At 51.0% G+C, this 12,247-nt stretch overlaps 4 protein-coding genes and 1 non-coding gene across 5 annotated transcripts; all 5 read left to right on the forward strand.

The window, feature by feature from the left end:
- Positions 1-562: 562 nt before the first annotated feature.
- On the forward strand, positions 563-928 carry N0V96_002632 (uncharacterized protein; the record flags this gene model as incomplete). Its single annotated transcript, XM_053187329.1, has 1 exon — positions 563-928. One exon carries the CDS (start codon positions 563-565, stop codon positions 926-928), a length of 366 nt encoding a protein of 121 aa, XP_053054833.1.
- A 1,183-nt stretch (positions 929-2,111) lies between these two features.
- Positions 2,112-2,512, forward strand: N0V96_002633 (uncharacterized protein; the record flags this gene model as incomplete). Its single annotated transcript, XM_065756582.1, has 3 exons — positions 2,112-2,152; positions 2,219-2,330; positions 2,480-2,512. 3 exons carry the CDS (start codon positions 2,112-2,114, stop codon positions 2,510-2,512), a joined length of 186 nt encoding a protein of 61 aa, XP_065614951.1.
- A 1,134-nt stretch (positions 2,513-3,646) lies between these two features.
- N0V96_002634 (uncharacterized protein) lies at positions 3,647-4,565 on the forward strand (the record flags this gene model as incomplete). Its single annotated transcript, XM_065756583.1, has 2 exons — positions 3,647-3,723; positions 4,181-4,565. The coding sequence occupies 2 exons, from the start codon at positions 3,647-3,649 to the stop codon at positions 4,563-4,565; spliced, it is 462 nt and encodes a 153-aa protein (XP_065614952.1).
- A 1,027-nt stretch (positions 4,566-5,592) lies between these two features.
- Positions 5,593-6,066, forward strand: N0V96_002635 (uncharacterized protein; the record flags this gene model as incomplete). Its single annotated transcript, XM_053187327.1, has 1 exon — positions 5,593-6,066. One exon carries the CDS (start codon positions 5,593-5,595, stop codon positions 6,064-6,066), a length of 474 nt encoding a protein of 157 aa, XP_053054831.1.
- A 1,956-nt stretch (positions 6,067-8,022) lies between these two features.
- On the forward strand, positions 8,023-8,103 carry N0V96_002636. The gene has a single exon. It is a non-coding gene; the product is annotated as a tRNA-Thr (tRNA).
- The last annotated feature ends 4,144 nt before the right edge of the window (positions 8,104-12,247 follow it).

The following is a 12,247-nucleotide window of genomic DNA, read 5'->3' on the forward strand; positions in this document are numbered from 1 at the left end:
GGCCTTACGGCATGGATGACAAAACGAATATCTCTCAGCACGATGTCCAATACTGCGTGGATTAGATGGTGGTCTGAGTTGATAAGCATGGCCCCAGACCAGATCGTGTGTGCCATATAATATACTCCTGACCACCCCTGATATGATGGCCCTAGCGGGTTTCCATATTTCAGCCCCCGATTCCGATCCCGCAGAGGCCGCGCGCGTATCCTGACCTACCGCAAAACTTCCGACTGCCTTATAATCCACAATAGGGAAATGATGCCGCCAGAGTTCCCAATGCTGAGGACTAGCTGCTTTAGGCGTAGGCGAAAAGTATATCAAGACTCGTGCTCAGATGGATCTAATCCGACGCTCTCATAAGGTAATCCACATTGGCTCTCTTCCATCGTCCCAAGAAGTCAAAATCGAGCAATACCCTTATTCTCCTCGTCGTCTCAAAACTCACGCATCCCACTTTCTAGCCGTTGATTCACGCCCCACGTCTCCCCTTCTCAGTCTTACCACGAGGCTCGCTACCAGCCTCCAATCTACTCAATCATCTATCAGAACATCAACAACCATGAGAAACCCCGCTACTACCACATGGAATCTCAGCGTCTCTCGCGACGACGCCCAGAAGCTCCTCAAAGGCTTCAAGCCATCGCAAATGGAAGACCGCTGGATGTGCCGCGCAGATGAGCCGGACGCCCGCGGCGACTTTGTGGTGCACTTGCATAGGAGCTGGACCGGGGACGAACAGTTTCGCATGAACATCGTCTTGGCGACTCCGGTTGGGGGCGACGCAACGGAACCTACCGATGAACGCCATGCCACGATAACCGAACTCACTTGGGATAAGGGAGAGGGTCAGTTCCTCGCTACCGAGGAAGAGGCCAAGGAACTTGCGGCTAAACTCTGCCGGGGCGTGCTTGGTTGTGACCTGTGAGCTGTACGAGTTGGGAAAGCTGAGATGTTGCTCAATTGGTAGTCTCCTGTTGTAGAAATGAATTAAAATCGTACGGAAATGAAGCGAAAGCGAAGTTGCCAAACTTTTGATTAGGCCAGAAAAGTGTCATAGTGGTGTTATGCATATGTCTTCTAGAATACTTGAGGCGCCAACGGTGTAACCCGCGCAAGTTCAGCCTTACAAAGCAATGCACGTCAGTCGATCTCTGCATATCACTGCAGCCAGGTTTGCCTCGTATGATTTCGATGTGCCTTCCATGTCAAGAATGGTCTAGCTTGAGGCATTGTGCATCTACTTCATTTGAAAGAGCAACGGCAGGGCCGTGGTAAGGCCGCGGGTTCTGCTTCCTCATTCAGGTGTTTACACTACCTTAGTTGACATTCGGGTCAATTCCTTGTCCGCATGCCCGCAAGCTTTTTGCCCAGGCGGCTCCCGCAGTTCTGAGTCGCTGATTCTCATATACTGTAAACAAGCGCAAAATCATGAAAGCACGTAAAACTCGTCCACGTGCTAGCATTTGCCCAAAGTCTATTCCTGGCTCATGTGTCAGATTTCTTGTCGGTAACGTAGTCGGACTCTCGGCCAACCTTAATTCTGAAGCAACAGGGCAAGTTCCACAATTAGTTGCCAGGGACCGGGTTTCAAGAGTCTATATGGTGGTTCATCTTAATACCCCGAAGAGTTGAACCCTAAAGGCCCCCAGACCCCACCCACGCCGTCATTGGCAGGCCGACTTTCGCTTTCGGTTGATACTATTTATGATCCGTGTAATTGTATAGTGTAGATCACTTGGTTTACCCCAACACTGTATTGAATGTTTAATTAAGTCCTGCCGTATGTGTACTAGACTATAGCTCACGAGTCGGTCGTTGTGGTATGATGCGTCTAGCCCGGTCCTCCCGACCTGAATTTGCCAAGCTCGTAAACCTCGTTTACATGGCTGAGCAAAGCTTTGTATAAGCAGAGAACTGTAAGAAGGTCTTTTAACAGTGAATACAAACAAGCATACATGTATCTTCTCAGATATTATAATATGCTGTCAACTTCGCCCGTTACTGGCACTCGGGAACACTCATCAGCCGTTCATCAGCACTCTCTCTTCTTCACCACATTCACTAGACTCACACTCACTTAAACCTCTTTTCAATCATCCACCATCAAAATGCGTGTCGCCACCCTCATCGCCGCTTGCTTTGCCGCCAGGTTCGTCCATACTTCACCTCGTTTCATCTGAATTTGACTTGGCTAACCACAAACACTTCTTTCCAGTGCCGCAGCCCAGACGATCTACTGCTGCGTCAGCAACGACCAAGATCAGGTTGTGCCCATGGACGATCAGACTGAGAGATGTTGCCAGGCTTCTGAGGGTAACATGCAGGGTGTAAGTAGTGGACTGTACACTTTTTTGGAGTCAAGATTGGGGCTAATCCTTTGGGAACAGCAACACGAGTGCGCTCTTGAAGTAGGACTTTTCGGCTTCAGCCAATGCTGTCGCCAGCAGAGCACGTCCACCTGCAACTTCTGATCTAGCAAGAGCGGGAAGAGCGGTGGCGCAAGGGGTAAATGCTGAGGACTGTCACGCAGTTTTCAATGCTGTTGGATTTGGCAGTTGGGATATCATATGCGCCAGGTTTTGTAATATCTACCTGAAGCAGCTTAGTGTTCTTGTCAGTTAGATCGCATCTTGACTAGGATACAGCTCGACCTATCGATAGAATGAAGTAAAATTCCTCAAACACCCAAGTCGTCCACATTGACCTCATCTTATTGATGAACATAGCTTATTCCAATACTGAATTATCACATGTCCTGTTATATCTCAGTCGTATATTCTCAAGAAATACCTCCGCGTGCGATTTAGTCTTCAACCTTGTTGATTGTGCCCAATGTACTCTATGGATAATGATCGTGCTAGTGTGGGTCAACAACTGGACTTAGACTGGGGTAAGGAAGGTAATGACTAACGAACTCACAAAAAGCCGATATTCCCTACACATCATAACAAAAGACTCCCATGTAAACCCTGAACTGCTCAGGACCAAGTACCCCTCCTCTGAGACAGAGACAGATAGCTTTTCGATGCTGTGACATTGATTCTAGGTTTAGTCAATAGGCCCTCCTCTTTAGGGATGACGATGGTGCTTTGGCCGCTAGCCTAAAGTCTCACGGCTCCCACGGTTTCCACGGACGTGCCAAACTCTGTAGGCCCTGCTTCACCAACGCTAAAACAAAGAGATCTCAATCAAATAAGCTAGAGATTTGAGTTCGCTTCTCTCCATACTTTCAGAAATTCTCCATGGCCCTTGTGATGCTAGCTACTTCAGGGCCAAGTTTCACGAACCGTCCCTAGGAGTAAACCGAAACCTAGTTGCTGCGGCGCACAGCTCGACAGTCATATATCACATCCACCATTCAAACCTAATCTTGTATCTTTTCTGACACGCAGAATTTCGTCTGCCCACGGCGATTTCTAATTATCGCAGGATCTAAGACATGAAACAAACACCTTACTTAGCTTACTAGCACTTGTCCAGAGTATAAAGCAGACGATCAGCGTGAGGCCAATGGGGCTCTCAATGCAAATATCTCTAGTGCTTGGGATGTGTGAGAACTAGTACCTGAAAGTAGAGACCTATGTTGACTTTGTATTCGGTAGTTCGAGGCACCATAATAGGTACTTAAGGTAGTACACAAAGCATGTCCGCGAGATGGAATGTTACGATCTTACCCGGCACAGGTCATGTTGTTCAGCAAGAGCAGGCAGCACTGCAGCAGTAAGTCGTCTCTAGCAAATCAACCCCGCCAACAGTATCTTGTCATTGACGAACAAACTCCAAGTCCCATTGGTGCGCCCGATCATTTCTGATTCAACGCTCAGGACAGATATCCCCGTCCTTGGTGCCAACCATGATCAGACCACACGACGCAATCGTGGGCAAATGCACACAGAAATCATCACCAATTGGAGACTTTTACCAAGGATTGTCTCTTCAAAGTGGTGTAAATGGGCGGAGTTCGGTCTAAACATCCGTCTCCGACGCAGAAAAAGACACCATCGTGGCCTACAAAGACGGTTTCATCAACACAGTCCTCCGCGCCTGGGAGCAACACCTACACCTCGAGCTGCGACCCGATGACGTCTGGCTAGCTGTCCTTGTAGTTTGGCTTCTTCGTCAACGGACCTGGTCGCGCTGAAGCGCTGCACAATTGTTTCGTCGTCCATGAGGGTAGACAGGACCTCGTCGTCTTCGTCGATCACGGAGTCACCGCTCAACACATTGACGAGCCGGCGTTGACCGAGAAGCTGGTTAATCTTGTCAAGGAGCGGATGGTTGATAAGAACATGGCTAACTGGCTGCTTCCGGCCTTCAGCACAACATTGCCGATAGACCGCGGTATTACGGCAGCCATGTTCCTCGGGACAATGAAGGAGGACTTCAATTATGGCGCACAGATAACTTGCGAGTTCCCCCCCAACACGCTCCACGGAGAACGGGGCGACTGGTCTGACCTCGCAAGGCGCGTTGCCCGGCTGGCAGATTCCAACGTTGACAATTTAGACGAAGAAGGGGTCCGCAGTGTCCGAGTGGTCGCGTTGTCTTATCGCAGTACTTGACAGGAGGGTAAGGTAGACAGGTTTGATGGCCCCGAGAACAACGATGTGCGGGACTTTTGGACGCGTGCTTGTTACTTGGGCGGCAACGTTATGTCAAGATCGATCGTATATTCTTCTAGCTTGTCGATGGCCTTTCGCTGGTGGCGAGCCGACGGGACGAGGCAGAAGGCGTAAAGCAACGAGGAGCTACAGCAATAACATCGATAGTTTGATGAGAAATGGGAGAGGCTGGAGGTATCTGGGGTTACCTGGTTTCCAGCCATCGATCGATGTGAGATACCTGTCGGCCTCACGAGCGCTCCGATCACGCTTGGCATTAGAGTTGTTGGAGAAAAAGGATGGAGTGAAGATACTGCAGAGACGATACTACTGGCAGGTTCTGGAGGGATGAAGTTGCTGGATGGTCGGGAGTCGACGAGGGTAGCACCGTTTTCGAGCTGGTGGATCCTATAGAGTAGGCTGGAGCAATGGGAAGGCAGAAGCCGGTCTTAACGAAGTACCTATGCAGAAACTCGTGACGCGTAAGTCAGTAAGAAACGAGGTTGGACTGAGTACGAAAAAAATCATGGTACCCAAGCTAGTGCCAGTATCAAATACCAGGCGAGTGTTGAGAGAATTATAAAAAAGGCCCCCGAGGGTGCGCCTGCCTTTTCGAGAGTAAAGCCCATTTGGAAAGTTCCTTCCATTTTTGACTTGGAGGCGTACCTGCTTTGACAGGCAAAAGCTGCTCCTTCCATCTGTTGCTCTGCCCACGACCGGTGAGTGCCCTTTTCTTTCTTGCTTCTTCCTTCTTCCTTCTCTTCTTTCACCTACAAAAGCCAACTCCCTCTCACTAAGCCTTGCAACTTTCTTCAACCCAACACATCACACTCACCTTGCTTCTCGCCCTACTTCTTCACAGACTCTATCCATTTCATTCACCAGTACAGCTAGTACATATCTTACCACTGTCAGTCTCTTCCTATGTCCAAGGTTCAACTCACTCACGCTCTTTCAAGTCGCTAACGCCAGCCTTAGACAAACAGCCATGCCTCCCAAGAAGAATACTGAGGCTGGCACGGCCGCCGCAGGTCTCGACCTTACCGACTCCGAGATCAAGCTCATGTTCGGCATGATGGAGATCATGACCCGTCCTTCCATCGATTATGACGCTCTCGCCGCCAACCTTGGCTCCGCTAGCGCCAACGCTGCCCGCACCCGCGTCGCTACCGCCGTCAAGCAGCACCCGACTTGGTTCACCGGCGGCACCTCTGTCACTGGTGAGGGCTCCTCCGCTGCTAGCAACGACGGTGGCACCCCCATCAAGAAGCCTCGTGTCAAGCGCACCCCGAAGAAGAAGGCGCCTTCCGATGAGGAGGATGGCGCGAATGCCGAAGAGCAGGACACGCCTTCCAAGAAGAAGGCCCGCATTACCAAGGTCAAGGAGGAGGTGGAGGATACTACTACCGAGGATATCAAGCCGAAGCTGGAGAAGACTGAGATCGCCGATGGCCAGATTTGAAGGAAGGATTTACCCAGAGATGCCAGGCTTTGCGCATACTTCACTTGGATTGTGGGCAGATTCAGAGAAAGCTTGGACATGCCGTCATCATACCATCCTGAGACCTGTTGTCTTGAAGGTCTTTGAGATCTGAACTGGGGTTGGATGCATTGGGATGACAGGGCTAGCTGGAGACCTTGGCGATATTCACACACGAATGGAATTCACGACACCGAGTTTTCAACAAAGGCTTAATCGGTAACCGTTGCTGATAAAAACATAACTCCACGCTTTTGTTCGTTCTGTGAAATGCTTCTACGGGATCAACGCTGCTAAGACGAAAGACCCGATTGGAGATTCACAAAGGTCACATTCATCTACTCTTTCATGTGCACTAACACATATGCTTCAGCCACATTATACCAATGACTGAGAAAGTGCGTGTTGCGGCAGGAAATATGTCTCTGGATGGTGGCGTTTGCGCTGTCTTTGTCAAATGGCCCGGAGTACGCTGCTCATGTATATTAAACTTCTGTGAATCTAGGACGGGAAGTAACTCGAGTTTTCTGTTTGCCCAAAACCTGTCCGTCCACAACTTCAACAGAAGTTCTTTTAACTATTCAGGCTGCAAGACATCGCCATCCTTGTCCTGCAACCTGTCTGAGTAGGAGAGCAGCAATAATGAAGTTTGAGGTAGGGGAAACTTGTCTCTTCCTACCAACAGATTTCATCTAGCAATCCACAGGACAGTCTCATTCTGACTCGAGAGTTCCAATATATCTAGCGGGTCTGCCGTGGTAATTACCTTTCTTATGCAATCACCAATCTCCCCTCCTAACTGCTACTCTCGGCAGCAACTTACCGCACCTACTCGAATCTTCTTTACTACTCAATAGACTTGTTTATCTCGCTCTAAAATAATTGAATACTCCCTATACCTAAGAGCAATGCTACCTTGGATCTCAAGCCGAAGCGACACCAAGATATCAAGGCTGCAATCATGGTATCCCCGCCCAAAATTACTCACACGAACTAAAAAGAGTTCACCCCCCCGGTGCTGAACTGGGGGCTACATCTCTGGTGCTCATGCCGGGACTCGAACCTCGAACCTAGCGTAGGCTAAGCCAGTTGAACAAGCTCGCCCGTGACCATCCCGCCAAACGGCAGTTTGACCTGACCTCACAGGCCTGTGAGGCGCCTGCTGCCGTTGGTGACAGAATTGGAATCGAGGGGGCCTATATCCCTTTGTATGATGGTGTGTGCCGAAAAGGTATATATCATTGTGGCTTCTCATCAACGTTTCCGCTGCGCCTGCCGTATCTTCCTCTTACCGCCACCACGTGACCTAGGCGAACCTAAATACCACCACAACCGCCTTCCTGATTGCTACCCTCAAAGGTCAGTCCACTCTGGCTAAGGTCTGATAAAGAACTGACTTACCCCTGAAAAAACGAGATCTCAAGATGAGACTTTCGAGAAATTACAAAAGGACTACTCTCATTTCCAAGAAATTTCAGTGAATATGATAAGTCGAGAGACCCAGCCCAAGTCACTATCTTTCTTCCAGCAGTATCTGGTCCTAGATTTTGAATTAACCTTGTACAGCCCGCTTGAAGATGAGGACTCGGCGCCGACTACCTCAGACGGGCATGGAAGCAAGGGCTATCACCATGGGTTGATGTTGCATGGGAAGACGGAAGAAACACTACGCCATAAAAAAGTAATCTTGGGTATGGAATCTTTATTCACCATTTTCTTTTTTCGTCATATCCATGACAAAACAACAGTTGTGACGTGGGCCTGCGAGCCAAACCTAGAGTTGATTTTCCCGGCGTTGGAGACCAAGAGCAATGGGGATACGGAGAGGAAGGAAGACAAGCGAAGCGACTGACACGCTACGAGATGGGCTTTGGTGCGAAGGGCCCTGCGACCCTGCGCTACGCTACAGAAGCTACAAACCGAAAGCTAACACACATCGCCTTGTTGGCTAAGTGGTATAGCGTCTCACTAGTACCTAGTGACATGAGAAGATCGGCGGTTCGATTCCGCCACGAGGCATCCCTTTTGCTATTGAGGGATTCTACCGATGGGATTTTGGTTTTTGTCGATTCAAAGCACCTTTCTTTCTATGTACGTACGATATTCCCTCTTCTTGCTTCCTCTCTTGTGGCGCGTGTAACTTTTTCGAAAGTTCAGTCTGCCATTTCGTCTGGAGACGGTAGGTTTCGCCTGGTAGGGCTGCCCATTCGCAAGCACATCCCCCCCACCCACTCACTCACTGGCCGCTTGTCACACGCGGCCGCATGAAAGTCAAGACAAGGACAGCTCCTGTTCTGCTCCATCATCTAGTTGAACAGAAATGGAACTGGCCCAGCCTTGCAGGTTTGCCATGTCCAACTTGTCCACAGCCGCAAGACTCCAGCAAGGTCCAGCCAGTGTGCCAGTCTAGGCCCTCAGAGATGCCGATGGAGAAGAGCAGACAGAAGTTGAGAAAGCCGAGCTGGTCGCAACGGCGGCTGTGCACAATACCAGGAACTCCATCCGCAAAACCCCAATTGAAAAAAAAAGTCTCAGGGATTGCCTGCTGCGCCCCTCCAGAAAGTGGGCAGAAAAACACTGAGACAGAAAGGAAAAGTCAAGCTGAGCCTGGCCTGGCCTGGCCTGGCACCCCACCTCCTGAGAAATCCACCCTATTCTTCCCAATTGAGTTGACAGATGGGTGTCAAAAGTATTGATTGGATGATCCACGGAGAAGGACAGAGTTCAATAGCTTCTGAAGTTTGGCGTGCCTTGCATATCCTGGGCATTGATTGCATGGCTGTGAGTCTGCGACGGGAAGAAGGTCACACGGGACCATATAAGAATGTGCCGTGCATGAGGTCTTCACTTTTCCCTCTATGGATGTCATAAGTGCGGCTGTTATTATGAAATACTCGCTTCCGGCATCGTGGGATCAATCTCTACGCGACTCTGGCGAAGCATTCAAGTTGGGTCCAGCCCAGATTCCAATTCCGCTCACGGGCCCGGGGATGGCATCATGGCCGTTGCGTTGGCTTGGCCGCTTAGCCACGTTTCCGATTTCACGGAGTTCCGGATTTCTCCAGCTATCAGTTGACACTTTCACGAATACTCGTAGGCGACTATTTCACTGAAAAGAATAAAACGGCGTTGTTGGAAATTCACAAAAGGCCGACGGGGTAACCCGAACAGAGACATCAGAAACCAGCTGGGATGAAGGGTGGTCTTCATCTGTTAGCGTTTTATTAACGTTACATTGAATTTCACGTGCCTACTACGCCTACTACCACGATCCAGTCTCTGTAGTCGGCCAATTGGCCAAATCTTGGTAAAGTTGATGAACCCGTCTGCGGATTAGTGATTCTCGGCACATTGGCCGACGTTGGTTACTGGTAGTCATCGGTCAAGGACCGTTCTTGTGCCAATGGTACACTAGACGGTGGTTCCATACGCCACCTGACGTCAAGTATGCTGTCGTTCCTCGCTGTCTCGGGTCAATGGCACAAATAGGTAGGTGGTGAACTGACAACAAGTGACTCTAGGGAGGGCAGAAAATCAAAACACCAGTAACCAGTGACCACTACCTACGCGGGAAACCTCGTATCCATCGCATTCTCTTGCAGATCTGAACCATTTGCAAGCAAGTCACCCAAGTACTCGCACAACAAGCGCGGGCGACTAGCGGTTAGCGGCACCTCGAGTCTTTATCTCGGCTAGCATCAGAATGACCAGACACTGCCAGTTTGACACGGACAATAGTGAACAACACTGGGGATGACTGGGAATCCAGAGCATTATTACGACACTTATGACGGCGGTGGAGCCGTCCCCTGATCGCCCCCGATTATGACTCGCGCTCGGAGCGCGCGCCCGCCCAGAGAGGAAGGCCTCCCAAAGACCAAGAATTGGAATTGGACCATTTTTTCCCTTCTTTGCTTCAGACCGTCTTTACTCTCCGCGGACTAGTCCACTAACAGTCTTGCAGACTGCCGTCTGTTAGCAAGGAGGGGGTGGGATGGTCCCCGTCCCGAAGCCCTTGGTGTCCCCGGCCATCGGATAGCTGGGAACTCTGTCCAAGAAGTTGTGTCCAGTGCTGTTTACTCTTTGGGAAATCTGTGCTCCTGTTTTTCTGCCAATTTACCATCTTAACTTTACTGCCCTACCTATTCGGTCAAACTTGGACTCTTCTTCAACGTTGATCGAAATTTTACGTGTATTGCGTCTTGGAAGATCTCCCGCCCGCGTTCTTCGAGACTGGACTGCTGATATCCCACCGGGCGGCCCACTACACGTTGCTCACGCTGCCCCGACGGACCCTTCGATCTCGGGGATTTTGGGGGAACAGATACGGGACCATCCCACGAGGCCAAGACTACACACCACGGTCCTGCAATCGTTTTGCGATCTGTAAGGCAGAATATGGAGTAAAGGGGGTCGAACTCGAAAAAAAGGATACGAAAAGCACCAGAGTCAAACATTCTCAAGGCAGCCTTACCTTGAATTGGATTTTTAGTTTCATCTTCCTTACCGAAAGCAAGAAGGACAGCAGTCAGTCTGCTGCCAACCCCAGCAGCGCGTGGAGGAGGCCTAGTTTTCGCTCCCACAGTACATACAGAACAGCACTCCAAATGACGACGACATCCGACCCGAATCCAATGACAACCCAACGAGGCGCGGCGCCTCTGACGACCGTCTTCACGACGCCGGACTTTTGCAACTCCCTTTACTGGACAAACACAATCACGCCGCCCCTCTCGAGCGTAGTATGCATGCCCACATCATGGCACCAGGTCAACGACTATAGCTGGGGCTACTACTCCCCCCGGCATCTGCCCCTCGGGCTACACCGAAGGCTGTGCGTTCCCGACCTCGCTCGCAAGCTCAAAAGACGGCGCCGTCGGCATGGGCGGGCCCGTCACTGTCGGCGAGACGCCACGGCTGTGCTGCCCGACGGGGTATGTCTGTTATACCGACACCAAGAGCTACGGGTACAGCAAGTGTATTTCGACGATCCCGACGACGTCGTTTTATAATAGCGATAATCAGCCTACGTCGCAGCTGGCGTTGGTATATGCGGTGCAGGTGCGGTGGGCGAGTTCGGATCTGAGTATTCTGGAGACGGATCCGACGGTGCCGGGGGCGACGTATACGGGGGCTACGGCGACGGGGTCAGGAGGGGAGACGGCTGCGACGACGGGGACGGAGGCGCAGACGGGAAGTAATTCGATTGCGACGGCGACGGCGACGAGTACACCAGCCGGATCGGATACCGGATCATCGGATGGAGGGGGAGGGGGCATCTCTGTCGGCACGACGATTGCGATCGCTGTTGGATCGGTGGCGGGGACACTCGTGCTGGCGCTGCTGGCATTTATCCTCCTATGGCGACGACGCAAGAGACGACAGGCACAAAAGCTTGCAGCGGCGGGTGAGAACGGGGGCAGCGGAGACAGCGACTCGAAATCGGACTCGGTGGCGCCGACAATGGCACATAAAGCGCCCGTGGGGAAGTCGTCTCTAGATATCATGTCGCCTAGCACGGCGAGGCCGGGGACGGGGACGACCGTCGTGGGCGACGAGGCGCTGCACTCGCCGCGGTCGCCGACAACGACGGCGCAGCTTGACTCGACAACGGTGATGGAGATGGAGACTATGGAGAGGCCGCAGGAGTTGCCTGATACCAATGAGGTTTTCGAGATGGAGGGCGATATGCCGGGCCCGCCATTGTATCGGGAGAAGGAGGGGTGGCCTCTTAGGTGATGAGAGGTATTTTTCGAGAGTTTTGATGGCCTCGTCTTTTTGCGATATCAATCAGCGATGTGTATCTGTTACCATCTTGTCTGTCAGGATATACCTATTGTGGTCAACTGTGTTTATTGTAGCGCCGGAGTTCATGTTGGGATGGGTTATGGGAAGCTCTCGACCTCCTTCAGTCGGTTCTTTGAAGGGCCTTCGAGAGACAAAACTCTAGAGCGCGTTATTATGCAGATGCTGCAAATCAATATAATCGAAATCAATTATACACTTAGCTGAGTTACATAGCATCCACCTTCCGCGGAGGGTTGGAGACAGATCGGAGTCTGGCGGTAAGAGTTGTCTGCCTTCTGCACGTTCAGAATCGAGCATTACCCAACAACCATAAGGGACATCGGACCGGCACCGCCTTCCATTGCTTTCATGTTGT

The sequence above is a fragment of the Colletotrichum fioriniae genome (genome assembly GCF_027942845.1).
Source record: "Colletotrichum fioriniae strain IMI 355084 chromosome Unknown scaffold_2, whole genome shotgun sequence".
NCBI lineage: Eukaryota > Fungi > Ascomycota > Sordariomycetes > Glomerellales > Glomerellaceae > Colletotrichum > Colletotrichum fioriniae.